The 12,119-nt window shown below is 39.7% G+C and overlaps 1 protein-coding gene across 1 annotated transcript in view; it reads left to right on the plus strand.

Moving 5' to 3' along the window:
- LOC127430959 (protein crumbs homolog 2-like) overlaps positions 1–12,119 on the plus strand; it is a 29,200-nt gene that overhangs the window by 15,246 nt on the left and 1,835 nt on the right. The window contains exons 6-11 of the mRNA XM_051681088.1: positions 831–998; positions 1,768–1,881; positions 2,023–2,988; positions 6,655–7,235; positions 8,525–8,690; positions 9,988–10,858. Of these exons, the coding sequence (XP_051537048.1) occupies positions 831–998; positions 1,768–1,881; positions 2,023–2,988; positions 6,655–7,235; positions 8,525–8,690; positions 9,988–10,858 (2,866 nt within the window). The remainder of the gene's footprint in view (positions 1–830; positions 999–1,767; positions 1,882–2,022; positions 2,989–6,654; positions 7,236–8,524; positions 8,691–9,987; positions 10,859–12,119) is intronic.

Genomic DNA, 12,119 nt, shown 5'->3' on the forward strand with positions numbered 1-12,119 from the left:
AAACTTGATATACTAAACTTTTGGAACCATAAAAGTCTGCTTTTTACTTTAAAATGTATTGATAATCATTGTAGTAACTATAAAAGGCCACAAGATGACTTAAAGTTGATCAAGATTGACCCTTCCTGGAGCAATAATACAATTATACACATGCAGAGACAGTGCAGAGTGTCTCTCACAGAAACACAAAACACTATCAGGTTAACACATATTTTAGTGACACAAAATAATGCAATAAACATTAAGTAAACTACATAAAATATAACACAGAACACCCCAATGCACATAACTGATATAAAAAATAAGAAGAAATATAACTATTCCCATAAAAAATAATGAAATGTGATGGGTCACACAGGAAATTGTAAGCTAGATTATTGTTCTTTTAAGGGTATTTTTAACAATAGTTTACCGTAAAAAGTGTGTATTCTTTTGTTGATCATAATATACATTTTTCCAAATAATTATACATTAAAATCATACTTTTGACAATATTATAAAAAACAATATTTTACCATAAATATATTGTCGTCTTAAATATATTGTGATTTCTTTACTGTATGTTAAGGTAACTACCCGTTAACTTTTTTCAGTACCATTTTTACATTCTTTTACCATTCCAATTACGGAGAGTTTTACTGTGTACTACAGCTGAAGTATAAACTAACTATAATGAAAACTAAAACTAAACTGAAACAAAGAAATACTGAAAAAACTAAAGCTAATATTCAGAGTGAAAACTAACGGAAAACACAGGACAAAAAAAAATAAAAAATGAAATGGAAATGAAATCAAAATTCAAAACTTTAATAACCCTGACGTGTTTGAAGGTTTTGAGGGTGATAACTGTGAAGTGGATATAGATGAATGTGCTGATGCTCCCTGTGAGAACGGTGGTGAATGCTTCGAGAAGTCTAATCCAGATCACTGGGTAACAGACCAGGAGTTCTATGCCACAGTCGCTGGTTATGTCTGCCAATGCCAACCAGGATATACAGGTACTGCTAACATTCACACACAGAGATGTAAACGTAAAACAATACAACACAACAATAATTATGCATTTTGTCACAGTTATGATCTAAATCAAGTCTCTAATGCTGCGTTTCATTGAACTCAGAAAGTCTAAATTTCCAACTTCCTACTAAGAAAAGTGCAATGGAATGCTGCTTCAAGTCAGACTTCCAACTTGGAAACTCGAGTGGAAATCGATTCTCCGATTTCGCTGAGACACAGGTGCATGACATGACGCAAACATGTCCGCACCCAGAGAAATGTACAAAGTTAATGATAAACATTTACTTTAAATAATATCCATCAATAAGTCAAAGTTCCTACATTACATGATAACTTAGCACCATTTAGCAAGCATTTGTGGAGACAGGTGTTCATAATACGGTAAATTTGATCATCGTAAATCTATAGAGCAAATGCAAGCATTGCAGCATTTATCAATTTAGTTGCAAGGAGAACTATCTGACAATCACACCTGCTTAACTAACAGGAGCATTGCAGTTTTGCTGATTATACGCCATCTTGCGAGTATCAAGCAATGGAAAACCTTTTTGGTTGGAGATTGAAAATATCGAGTTGAAATATTCCACATCCGAGTTTGAATGGAACAAAGCATTAGATTGTGTCCTGTTTCAGATGGGTTTGGCTCAACTGTGCTCAGCAAAATGAATTCAAAATGTGACAGTGATTAGATGCTGGTGTGTGCTTTTGAATAGGGCTTTTTCATGCTGTTCGCTTATTTGTTTTCCCTAGGAGAAAATTGTTCAGTAAACATAAACGAGTGCGAGTCTGAGCCGTGTCACAACGGAGGAAGCTGTGAGGACCTGATAAATGGATACACGTGTGTGTGCGCAGATGGGTTCGCAGGTTAGGATCATAAAATAACGCCTTCTGTTTTATATTCTATTTTTAAAAATAGTAGGCACTATACAGTATATACTACACAGTATTCAGTAAGTTGTAAGTTAGTATTTAGTACATAGTCTTTGTATGTTATGTTTTTCCCAGGTGTGGAGTGTGAAGTCAATGTCGACGAGTGTGAGAGCGCCCCCTGCCTGAATGGAGGTGTATGTGAAGATGGAGTTGCTGAATACAAGTGCCATTGTGCAGAAGCCAAAGAAGATCTCCTGCCTTGGGGTGGACCCCAGTGCGGCGTGCAACTGCTTGGTTGTATTGAACATGCGTGCCAAAATGGTGCCACCTGCCTGCCATGGTTTGACGGAGAGACACATGGGCATACCTGTCTTTGCCCACCTGGTTTCTATGATGATGTCTGCTCTACACCCACCACGTTCTCTTTCTCCTCACCAAGATTCTTCTTGTTTGAGGTGCCACCAGTCGAGCGCAGAAGGAGAGACACGGAACACCGGCGCACCCTGGAGGTCAGTCTGCGCTTTCGCACCACACTGCCTGATATGCTGCTGTTCTTTCGTGGAAGTGCCGAACTCTTCATGTCACTGGAGATTGTTGGGGGTGAGCTTCGTACCAGGGTGGTGTCAGGGGTCGGGGAATCATTGGAGGCACAATTGCCGGGCCTTGTAAGTGACGGAGGTTGGCGTGAGGCAAGTGTGAGCATTGACGAACAGCTTGAGCTTGTGCTACAAGTTAAAGGTCCTGGCTGTGAAAATCAAGCATGCAGAGTTAAAGACAAGCTACCAGAAGACTATGGATCATTCCTGCATCGTAAGGGCCTCACAAAGGTATATGTGGGTGGTGTACCAGAGGAGTATCTGGAGCTTACCTTGAGTGGCCATAGCTTTTTGGGCTGTATGGAAGATCTACGGGTGGACGGCCATCTTGTCCTGCCCCATGATCTGGGTAACGAAGAGGAGAGTGTAGAGGTGGGGTGTATGAAGACGGAATGGTGCCCAGTGGAACCACACCCCTGTTCTCAACGGGGGCACTGCATCGACCTCTGGACGAGCTACCGTTGTGACTGCTACAGACCACATCATGGAAATGACTGCAGCCAAGGTCTGCATGTACATGCTCATACACTAATATTGCACTTTGCTAAGTACATACAGCATGTTCTTGGATCAAAATCTTTTGTTGGTCCTGGAACAACATTCTTTTGAAAGAAACATAGTGCTAACTTTATCCCTACTCTCTGTTAGTCTTGTCAGTGAAATTACTGTGTTAAATTAGTGTTTGAAATTGCTCATGAAAATTATAATGACAAGGAGACATCTTGATATGCATCAAGAAGTTAATTAAACAATTTTAATTAATACATATTGTTTATGAAAATATGATGAGGGGAAAAAAGCAACACTGCTATGTATTTACAATGTTTTTAGAGGAAGAAAATCCCAAAAGAATATGATTGATTCAAAGAATCCAATCATAGTATATTGTGGATCAACTCACTTGAGCAAAACGAGTTATATTGGTGCATTGGTAATCATTGGCAACTCAGCATTAATTACCTCATTCATTACCTCAGTGCATCCTATATATGAGATTAAGCTAAATTAACAACAAAAACTTAATTTTTAAACAAATTTACTAGTATAAAGGTTCAGTCTATTTTTTTTTTTATATCTACTACATCATTGTACATTTTGCATTAATGAGAAGTACTTTGATTAGCCACAACATTGAATCCACTGACAGGTGAAGTGAATAACATTTATTATCTCTTCACAATGGCATCTGTCAAGGGGTGGGATATATTAGGCAGCAAGTGAACAGTCAGTTCTTTAATTTCATGTGTTGGAAGCAGGAAAAATGGGCAAGCATAAAGATCTGAGCGACTTTGACATGGGCCAAATTGTGATTGCTAGATGACTGGGTCAGAGCATCTCCAAAACGGCAGGTCTTGTGAGGTGTTCCCGGTATGCAGTGGTTAGTACTTACAAAAAGTGGTCCTAGGAAGGAGAACTGGCAACAGGGTCATGGGCACCCAAGGCTCATTGATGCACGTGGGGAGCGAAGGCTAGCCCATCTGTTCTGATCCCACAGAAGGGCTACTCTAGCACAAATTGCTGAAAAACTTAATGCTGGCCATGATAGAAAGGTGTCAGAACACACAGTGCATCGCATCTTGCTGCGTATGGGGCTGTGTAGCCGCAGACCGGTCAGAGCGCCTATGCTGACCCCTGTCCACTGCCGAAAGCACCTACAATGGGCACGTGAGCGTCAGAACTGGACCATGGAGCAATGGAAGAAGGTGGACTGGTCTGATAATTCATGTTTTCTTTTAGATCATGTGGACAGCCAGGTGCGTGTGCGTCGTTTGCCTGGGGAAGAGATGGCAGGAGGATGCACCATGGGAAGAAGGCAGGCCGGCGGAGGCAGTGTGATGATCTGGGAAATGTTCTGCTGGGAAACCTTGGGTCCTGGCATTCATGTGGATGTTACTTTGGCACGTACCACCTACCTAAAGATTGTTGCAGACCACGTACACCCCTTCATGGCAACGGTATTCCCTGATGGTAGTAGCCTCTTTCAGTAGGATAATGCACCCTGCCACACTGTAAAAATTGTTCAGGAATGGTTTGAGGAACATGACAAAGAGTTGAAAGTGTTGACTTGGCCTCCAAATTCCTCAGATCTCAATCTGATTGAGCATCTATGGGATGTGCTGGACCAACAATTCTGATCCATGGAGGCCCCACCTCACAACTTACAGGACTTAAAGGATTTGCTGCTAACATCTTGGTGTCAGATACCACAGGACACCTTCAGAGGTCTTGTGGAGTCAGTGACTTGGTGGCACAAGGGGGACCTACATGATATTAGGCAGGTGGTTTTAATGTTGTGGCTGATCGGTGTACATAAGTTTAATGGAATAGACTTCTTCACATTATACTTCATAATTTGCACAGTTTGTTAAAGATTACTCAATTCAGTATGATGAAAATGTGTCATACAATTGAAATGCGTTGCTAAATCTTAAAACAGTCCAAAACGACAATATATAATGAAATATCAATGTAGCCTTTCTGTGGGCTACATTTGTCTGTTACTCAGGTCCATCATTACCCACGGTCCGACGCCCCTGAATCTGATACCCTGTCTACGCTGGATGCGTCTGTTGACGCTGCGCAACGCAACGGCTTGAGGCTGTCTACACTGCACACGAACATTGTAAACTGTTTAATTTGTGTAGTAGCACCAGTGTGTGCAGCACAAAATGGAACAGGACACCCATTTACTGTTGGCATAATGGACAAGCCACAACAGACTCTTCCAGTCTAGACATCATCAATTATAATGGGTTCTATGGCTTTTGACATGACGCGCTGCTCCGCTCGCGTCCGGTGTAGACAGGGTGTAAATAAAACAGAATTCCCAGCACGGCAACTTTTAAACAAGTACAGTTTTCAAAGTTTTTTGCATTTTATTTTGATTTATCTTTAATATATTGATACATGTTTAAATCTTTATTAGTTTTGACTGTTACAGTTTAAAAATGTTTGTCATTTTGCACAATATCGTCAGCTGAAATGTTATTTACACCAACTAAAATTTGCCTAAATGACATTTTAGTCAGGGTAAAATTGACTAAAAATTAATGGATATGACACAATGACATATTAAAGGGTTAGTTCACCCAAAAAGGAAAATTCTCTCATCATTTACTCACCCTCATGCCATCCCAGATTTGTATGACTTACTTTCTTCTGTTGAACAAACTTGAAGATTTTCAGAATAATTTCTCAACTCTTTAGGTTCATACAATGTAAGTGTTTGGGTTCCAAACTTTTGAAGCTCCACAATCCATATAAGGAGAAAATAAAAGTACTCCAGACGACTCTGGTGGTATAAATGCAACATTCATTCATTAAAATCCATATATTAAGCGCTTTGATATACGTGTGTGAGAAACAGATAAATATTTAAGTCCTTTTTTACTATAAATTCTCCTCCCTGCTCAGTCAATTTCCACTTTCTCATTCTCCTTCTTGTTTTTGGTGATTCACATCCTTCTTGCATATTGCCCCCTAATGGGCAGGGAGGAGAATTTATAACAAAAAAAAAAAATGACTTCAATATTGATCTGTTTCTCACCCACACCTATCATATCGTGTCTGAACACATGGATTTAACCATTGGAATCATATGGATTACTTGTATGCTTTGTAGTTTCAAAATGTTGGCACCCATTCACTTGCATTGTGAGGAACTACAGAGCTGAAATATTCTTCTAAATATCTTAATTTTTGTACTGCAGAAGAAAGTAAGTCATACACATCTGGGATGGCATGAGGTTGAGTAAATCATGAGAGAATTTTCTAAATTTAACTAAATTTAAAAGACGTTTTATCCAATGACAAAAGCCATGACTAAAAAATAAATATTTAAATAAACTGTGTGAAAATTAGCATTGTCCCTACACCTACCCTCAAAGGTAGAGAGAAATAATAGGTTCATAAAAATGGATCCTAAATCTAACCCTAAAACTAACCATAAAGTCTTATATAAATGTTACTCCAAGACTAACAATGTTGTTAATCCAGCAAAATGTGCTATTTTGGTAAAATCACTATCACCAGTTGCTCTTATGATACTGTATGGTTTAGTTTGGTAGTAAGCCAAACTAAAAAGTTAATAGGACATTTTTTATCAAACTTGATACTAAATAAAATATATAATCCCTTATTTCTCTTCCTTTCTGTTTTTCCTTTCTCTCAGATTACCCCTCATATACATTCGGTCATGAGGACTCCACAAGCTTCCTTGCATTTGAACTGCTGTCTGATTTCGGCAAGAACTTCACTGTGTCATTCTTACTGCAGTCACTCAAGTTGAATGGAATGTTACTTCAGTTACGTAGGGCGGGGCTTCAGGGCACAGAAGGGGAGGATCCTTACTTTACCATCTACCTGCAAATGGGACGAGTGCAGGTGACCTCTGTGGGCGAGGCACCTGTTTTATCATCGCCAGTTTTTGTCTGTAATGGAGAAAAGCCGCTGCTGCAGGTGGACGTACAGGAAGGTCAGGTGTTTTTCAGTCACGGAGGGCTGCGCCATGGACTTGGCTCTCTGCCTGAACTGGAAGTTCTTGGTGGAGACTTGGTGTATGTGGGTGGGGTCCCTGGTGAGGAGGATGTAGCTGAGTGGGGGGGTCACTTTGAGGGCTGCTTTCAGGATCTGAGACTAGATGATGTGCATTTGGATTGGGTATCATGGAATGAAACCCTCAGCGAGACTGTGTATATCTCCAGTGAGGCAGAAAATGTGCTTCCTGGATGCATCAGTGATGACACATGCAAGGTATGCAGACACACACACACACACACACACACACACACACACACACACACACATCCACTCAGTCTAAATAGATTGGCCCCTAAATGTATTTGAACACTTAAAGGTGCACTCAGTAATTCTAACCCAATACTATTTTTGTCAAATTCTGCAAATATCTCCTCACAGTCTGCTAGCTGTGCACAGGATGGGGGGTGGGGGCAGAGCGAGAGGAAAATTAATTAGAAGAGCGACGGCAAATCTGGATGATGCGAACTTTCTAAACTCCAAGGAGGACAAATGGCTGAGAAACAGACCAAGGAAAAAATGTCAGATGAATATAAACTAAAAAAAGAAGGATTATGATAAGTCGAGGGCTAGGAACCGCGTCAGCATCGGTGAGGATTTTCAGCGGTGGAGAGACTTCTGAGAGGTAAAAGGCTTGAAGACGGATGCAGAAGTTGCTCTTTTTCTTCTCGATAGGCGGGTAACATAAATTTTGCTATGTTTCACAGAACCCATATATGCTGTTGTTGTGATATTAGATTTAGTAGCAGGGGAGATGTGAGTGTCTGGAGCTGGTGTGTGTAAAACCGTCTCATCTTCTCTGCAAGTTATCTTAGCAGGGGCAACTTACTGTAGCAACAGTTTGCTAATCCACTACATAGCTAACGTTATTTACATCACTTGCTTGTTGTTTGCTCTAATTGTCTAATAGTATTTGTCTGCACAAAGTTTGCAAAGGGTTTTATAGCCATGAAGATTTAAAAAATCATGTTTGGTAGCACCCTCTTCGGTCACTGTGGTTTTGTATGTACTACTGTAAAACCAAACTAAACAACTAACTCTCACTAGTTCTAGTTGCTGTGTTTTGTATGCTGTTTTTGTGCTAGCTTGTCTGTTTGGGGGGCAGAGCTTCCAAAGGAGCACTGAAGGGAGGGGTGTGTTTGTTTTTGCAGTTGAATTTGAATATCAACAGTGTTTCTCAGGAATCGCTGAGTGCACCTTTAAAGGGACAGGTCATCAAAAATGAAAATTCTGTTCTCATATTCATCCACTAAAACAGACTTTTGGACCAGCTGGTTTAAAGTAATTGCATAAATTATTCAGTAAAGTGAATCTAGTTCTGAGAAAGGGTCTAGCGCCAATTTTTTGCAGATGCCTAATGCAGTGACCCAATGCAGTTAAATCCATACATTTTTAATTGTGGCTTAAGTGTCCAAATACTTTTTTGGAGCCATTTAACTTTAATAATTACAGAAGGAAAAGGCTAATGTCTTGTAGTTTATGTAAAAATGTGTTTTTGTTTGCAGGTGCAACCTTGCTTAAATGGTGGTGAATGTACTGTCACATGGAATGACTTTACATGTTCCTGTCCACAAAATTTCACTGGAAAAACATGCGAAACCAGAGTTTGGTGTGTGAGCGACCCATGTGTGAATGGCGGACGCTGCGTGGACCTGTTTGACGGTTTTGAGTGTATGCTTATTTGATTTGATCCCTGCTTAAACCAGCCTAAAATTATTTGCTGGTCTTAGATGGTTTACACTGGTTTAATCTGGTCTCCCAGACAAAAAAAACATCCAAAATCCTTCTAAAACCAGCTTTTGACAGTTTTCTTCACTTTAGTACAACACTGTTTTTGTACCACGTGATAATAAAAATAATCTAAGATTTCAAGAAAAAGTCAGAACGTTATGAAAATGTATTTGAAATGTTTCGCGAAAAGAGTCATAACATTATTAGAATGAAGTCGTAATGTTTTAAAAATAATCTCAAAATTGGCTTTTTACGTGAATTAAACCGTAACATTATGAGATTAAAGTAGTAATATATTGAGAATAAAGTAAAAGTTACGAGAATACAGTTGTAGCATAATGACATTAAAGTTGTAATGTTTAGAGAATCATCTCATAATAAGCCTTTTACAAGAATAAAATCTATTTTAAATTTTAAATCTATTTTAGAATAAAAATTGTGCATAAAGTCAAAATATTTCAAGAATGAGGTAGTCGTTTTGTGACTATATTCTCGTAATAGGCCTTCCACCAGAACAAAGTAAAATTTTCGCAAATAAAGCCGAAACATTATGAGATTAAAAAAGGTCAAAATGTTTAGAATAACGTTGTAGCATTATGAGATTAAAGTCATAATATTTTGAGAATAATCTCATAATAGGCCTTTTACGAGAATAAAATTAAAGTTTCGCGAATAAAGTCGTAAAATTACGAGGATTAAATAGTAATGTTTTGAGAATAATCTCATAATAGGCCTAATACGAGAATCGAATCAAAGTTTTGCTAATAAAGTTGTAAAATTACGAGATTGAAGTCGCATTGTTTTGAGAATATTCTCATAATAGGGCTTTTACAGAAATAACATCAAAGTTTCGCAGATAAAGTCAGCATTATGAGAAAGAAGTCTAATGTTTAGATAATCTCATAAAAGGCCTTTTACAAGAACAAAATAAAAGTTTCGTGAATAATGTCTTAACATTACAAGACTGAAGTCGAAATTATTTGAGAATAATCTCATAATAGGTCTTTTACAAGAATAAAATCAAAGATTCGCAAAGAAAGCTGTAACATTACGAGATTAAAGTAGTAATATTTTGAGAATAAATTCCAAATGATTTGAATAACAGTTGCTTTTACGAGAAAAAAACCAAATAATAATATGTATGAAAATTAATAGTCCACTAATAAAGCATCGAAGGAAAACAGAACTAGTTAAATGAATTGCGGTAATGCATGCATACTACTTTTTCTCTTTCCAGGCATTGCTAATGCAACTTTCGACAACACTCCGCTACACTACAGTGCTATGGGATCACTAGTTGCCCCGGTTAACAACATTACTATGGAACTAAAAACAAGGCAGGTAAACGGCATTCTACTGCATGCATGGAGAGGGGCGGAGCTTCTCCTGATTGGCCTGGTGGATTCAAGCATTCAGGTGGAGCTTCATAATGAGAACGGTGTGGAACCAGTGATCTTTTCTGGACAGATACACATTGCTGATGGCAACTGGCATCACCTGCAGGTTGCCATGGCCCAGCCAGAGGGCGATACATCGCCTTGGGTCATTTTGGTGGACGGCATCATTGATGGTAGCAGTGCTCCTGTGCCAACTGGTAGTTTACGTTTTCTTAAAGACAGATCAAGTGAGGTGGCATTGGCAGACACATACACAGGGTGTCTAGGTGCTGTAAGAGTGGGCGGGGTCTACCTTCCATTTGTAAACAACGTCAAACTGCCACAAACGTCACAGTTTTGGCGCCGACAGGACGAGCATGTGCGCGTAGGGTGCTTTGGAGCTCCGGTTTGTGGCTCTCATCCCTGCAGGCATGGTGGCACCTGTATAGATCTCTTCAATATGTTTGGATGCCAGTGCCCATCTGGCTGGGAAGGGGCCACCTGTGAGAAGGAAACAGACGAGTGTATTTTGGGACCCTGTGTCCATGGCAAGTGCAAGGACAAGTTTAATGGGTTCGACTGCATGTGTCACCCAGGCTACACTGGACCAACATGCTCAGAAAATGTAGATGACTGCAAAAGGTCTCAATGTAAGAACGGGGGAACCTGTGTGGATGGAGTTAACGATCACACCTGCATTTGTCCACCAAAGTACAGCGGAACACATTGCCAGTGAGTGCAAAATGATTTCAATGACTAAAACACACAGATGCCTAACTTGACTTAGGGGTAAAATTGTTTGCTCACTGGCCCAAATCAGAAGAGTTCACCTCCAAGTCTCTATTACACACCAATCAGCCACAACATTAAAACCACCTGCCTAATATTGTGTAGGTCCCCCTCGTGCCGCCAAAACAACGCCAACACGCATCTCAGAATAGCATTCTGAGATGCTATTCTTCTCACCACAATTGTACAGAATGGTTATCTGAGTTACTGTAGACTTTGTCAGTTCGAACCAGTCTGGCCATTCTCTGTTGACCTCTCTCATCAACAAGGTGTTTCTGTCCACAGAACTGCCGCTCACTGGATTTTTTTTGTTTTTACAGAAATAATCAAACCAGCCCATCTGGCACCAAAAATCATGCCACGGTCTAAATCACTGGGATCACATTTTTGATGGTTGATGTGAACATTAACTGAAGCTCCTGACCCGTATCTGCATGATTTTATGCACTGCATTGCTGCCACATGATTGGCTGATTAGATAATTGCATGGATGTTTGTTGGTGCCAGGCGGGCTGATTTGAGTATTTCTGTAACTGCTGATCTCCTGGGATTTTCACACACAACAGTCTCTAGAATTTACTCAGAATGGTGCCAAAAACAAAAAGCATCCAGTGAGTGGCAGTTCTGCGGATGGAAACGCCTTGTTGATGAGAGAGGTAAACAGAGAATGGCCAGACTGATTCAAACTGACAAAGTCTACGGTAACTCAGATAACCACTCTGTACAATTGTGGTGAGAAGAATAGCATCTCAGAATGCTATTCTGAGATGCAGGTTAGCGCTATTTTGGTGGCACGAGCTGGACTTACACAATATTAGGCAGTTGGTTTTAATGTTGTGGCTGATTGGTGTATGCTGGTCCCTAGATATGGCTCAGGTCTCTCCTTTACTGCAAGTCTTTGCATTTTCTTTGCCTGTTTTTATCATCCAGCAGGCAACATTTGAATGCTTAGAAAAGTAATGCCACACCTCTCCTCAGTAAGCCTCAATTTAAGGGGTCATTCATGTCCATAGCACAAACAGTGCAGGATGAGTAATGCATTGAGGTTTAATACATAAAACTTTGCAAGCACCACCAGGTAACACCAATTGGAAAAATGGAAAGGACAGCTCAAAAGCATCTAATTCATTATTTGTTTACACTTTGTCTCACAATACAGATTGATATCAGATAGAAGTAAAGATTTAGTCCTTCCGTTCTTGTT

This window comes from Myxocyprinus asiaticus, chromosome 40 (genome assembly GCF_019703515.2).
Source record: "Myxocyprinus asiaticus isolate MX2 ecotype Aquarium Trade chromosome 40, UBuf_Myxa_2, whole genome shotgun sequence".
In the NCBI taxonomy this organism is placed as follows: Eukaryota; Metazoa; Chordata; class Actinopteri; order Cypriniformes; family Catostomidae; genus Myxocyprinus; species Myxocyprinus asiaticus.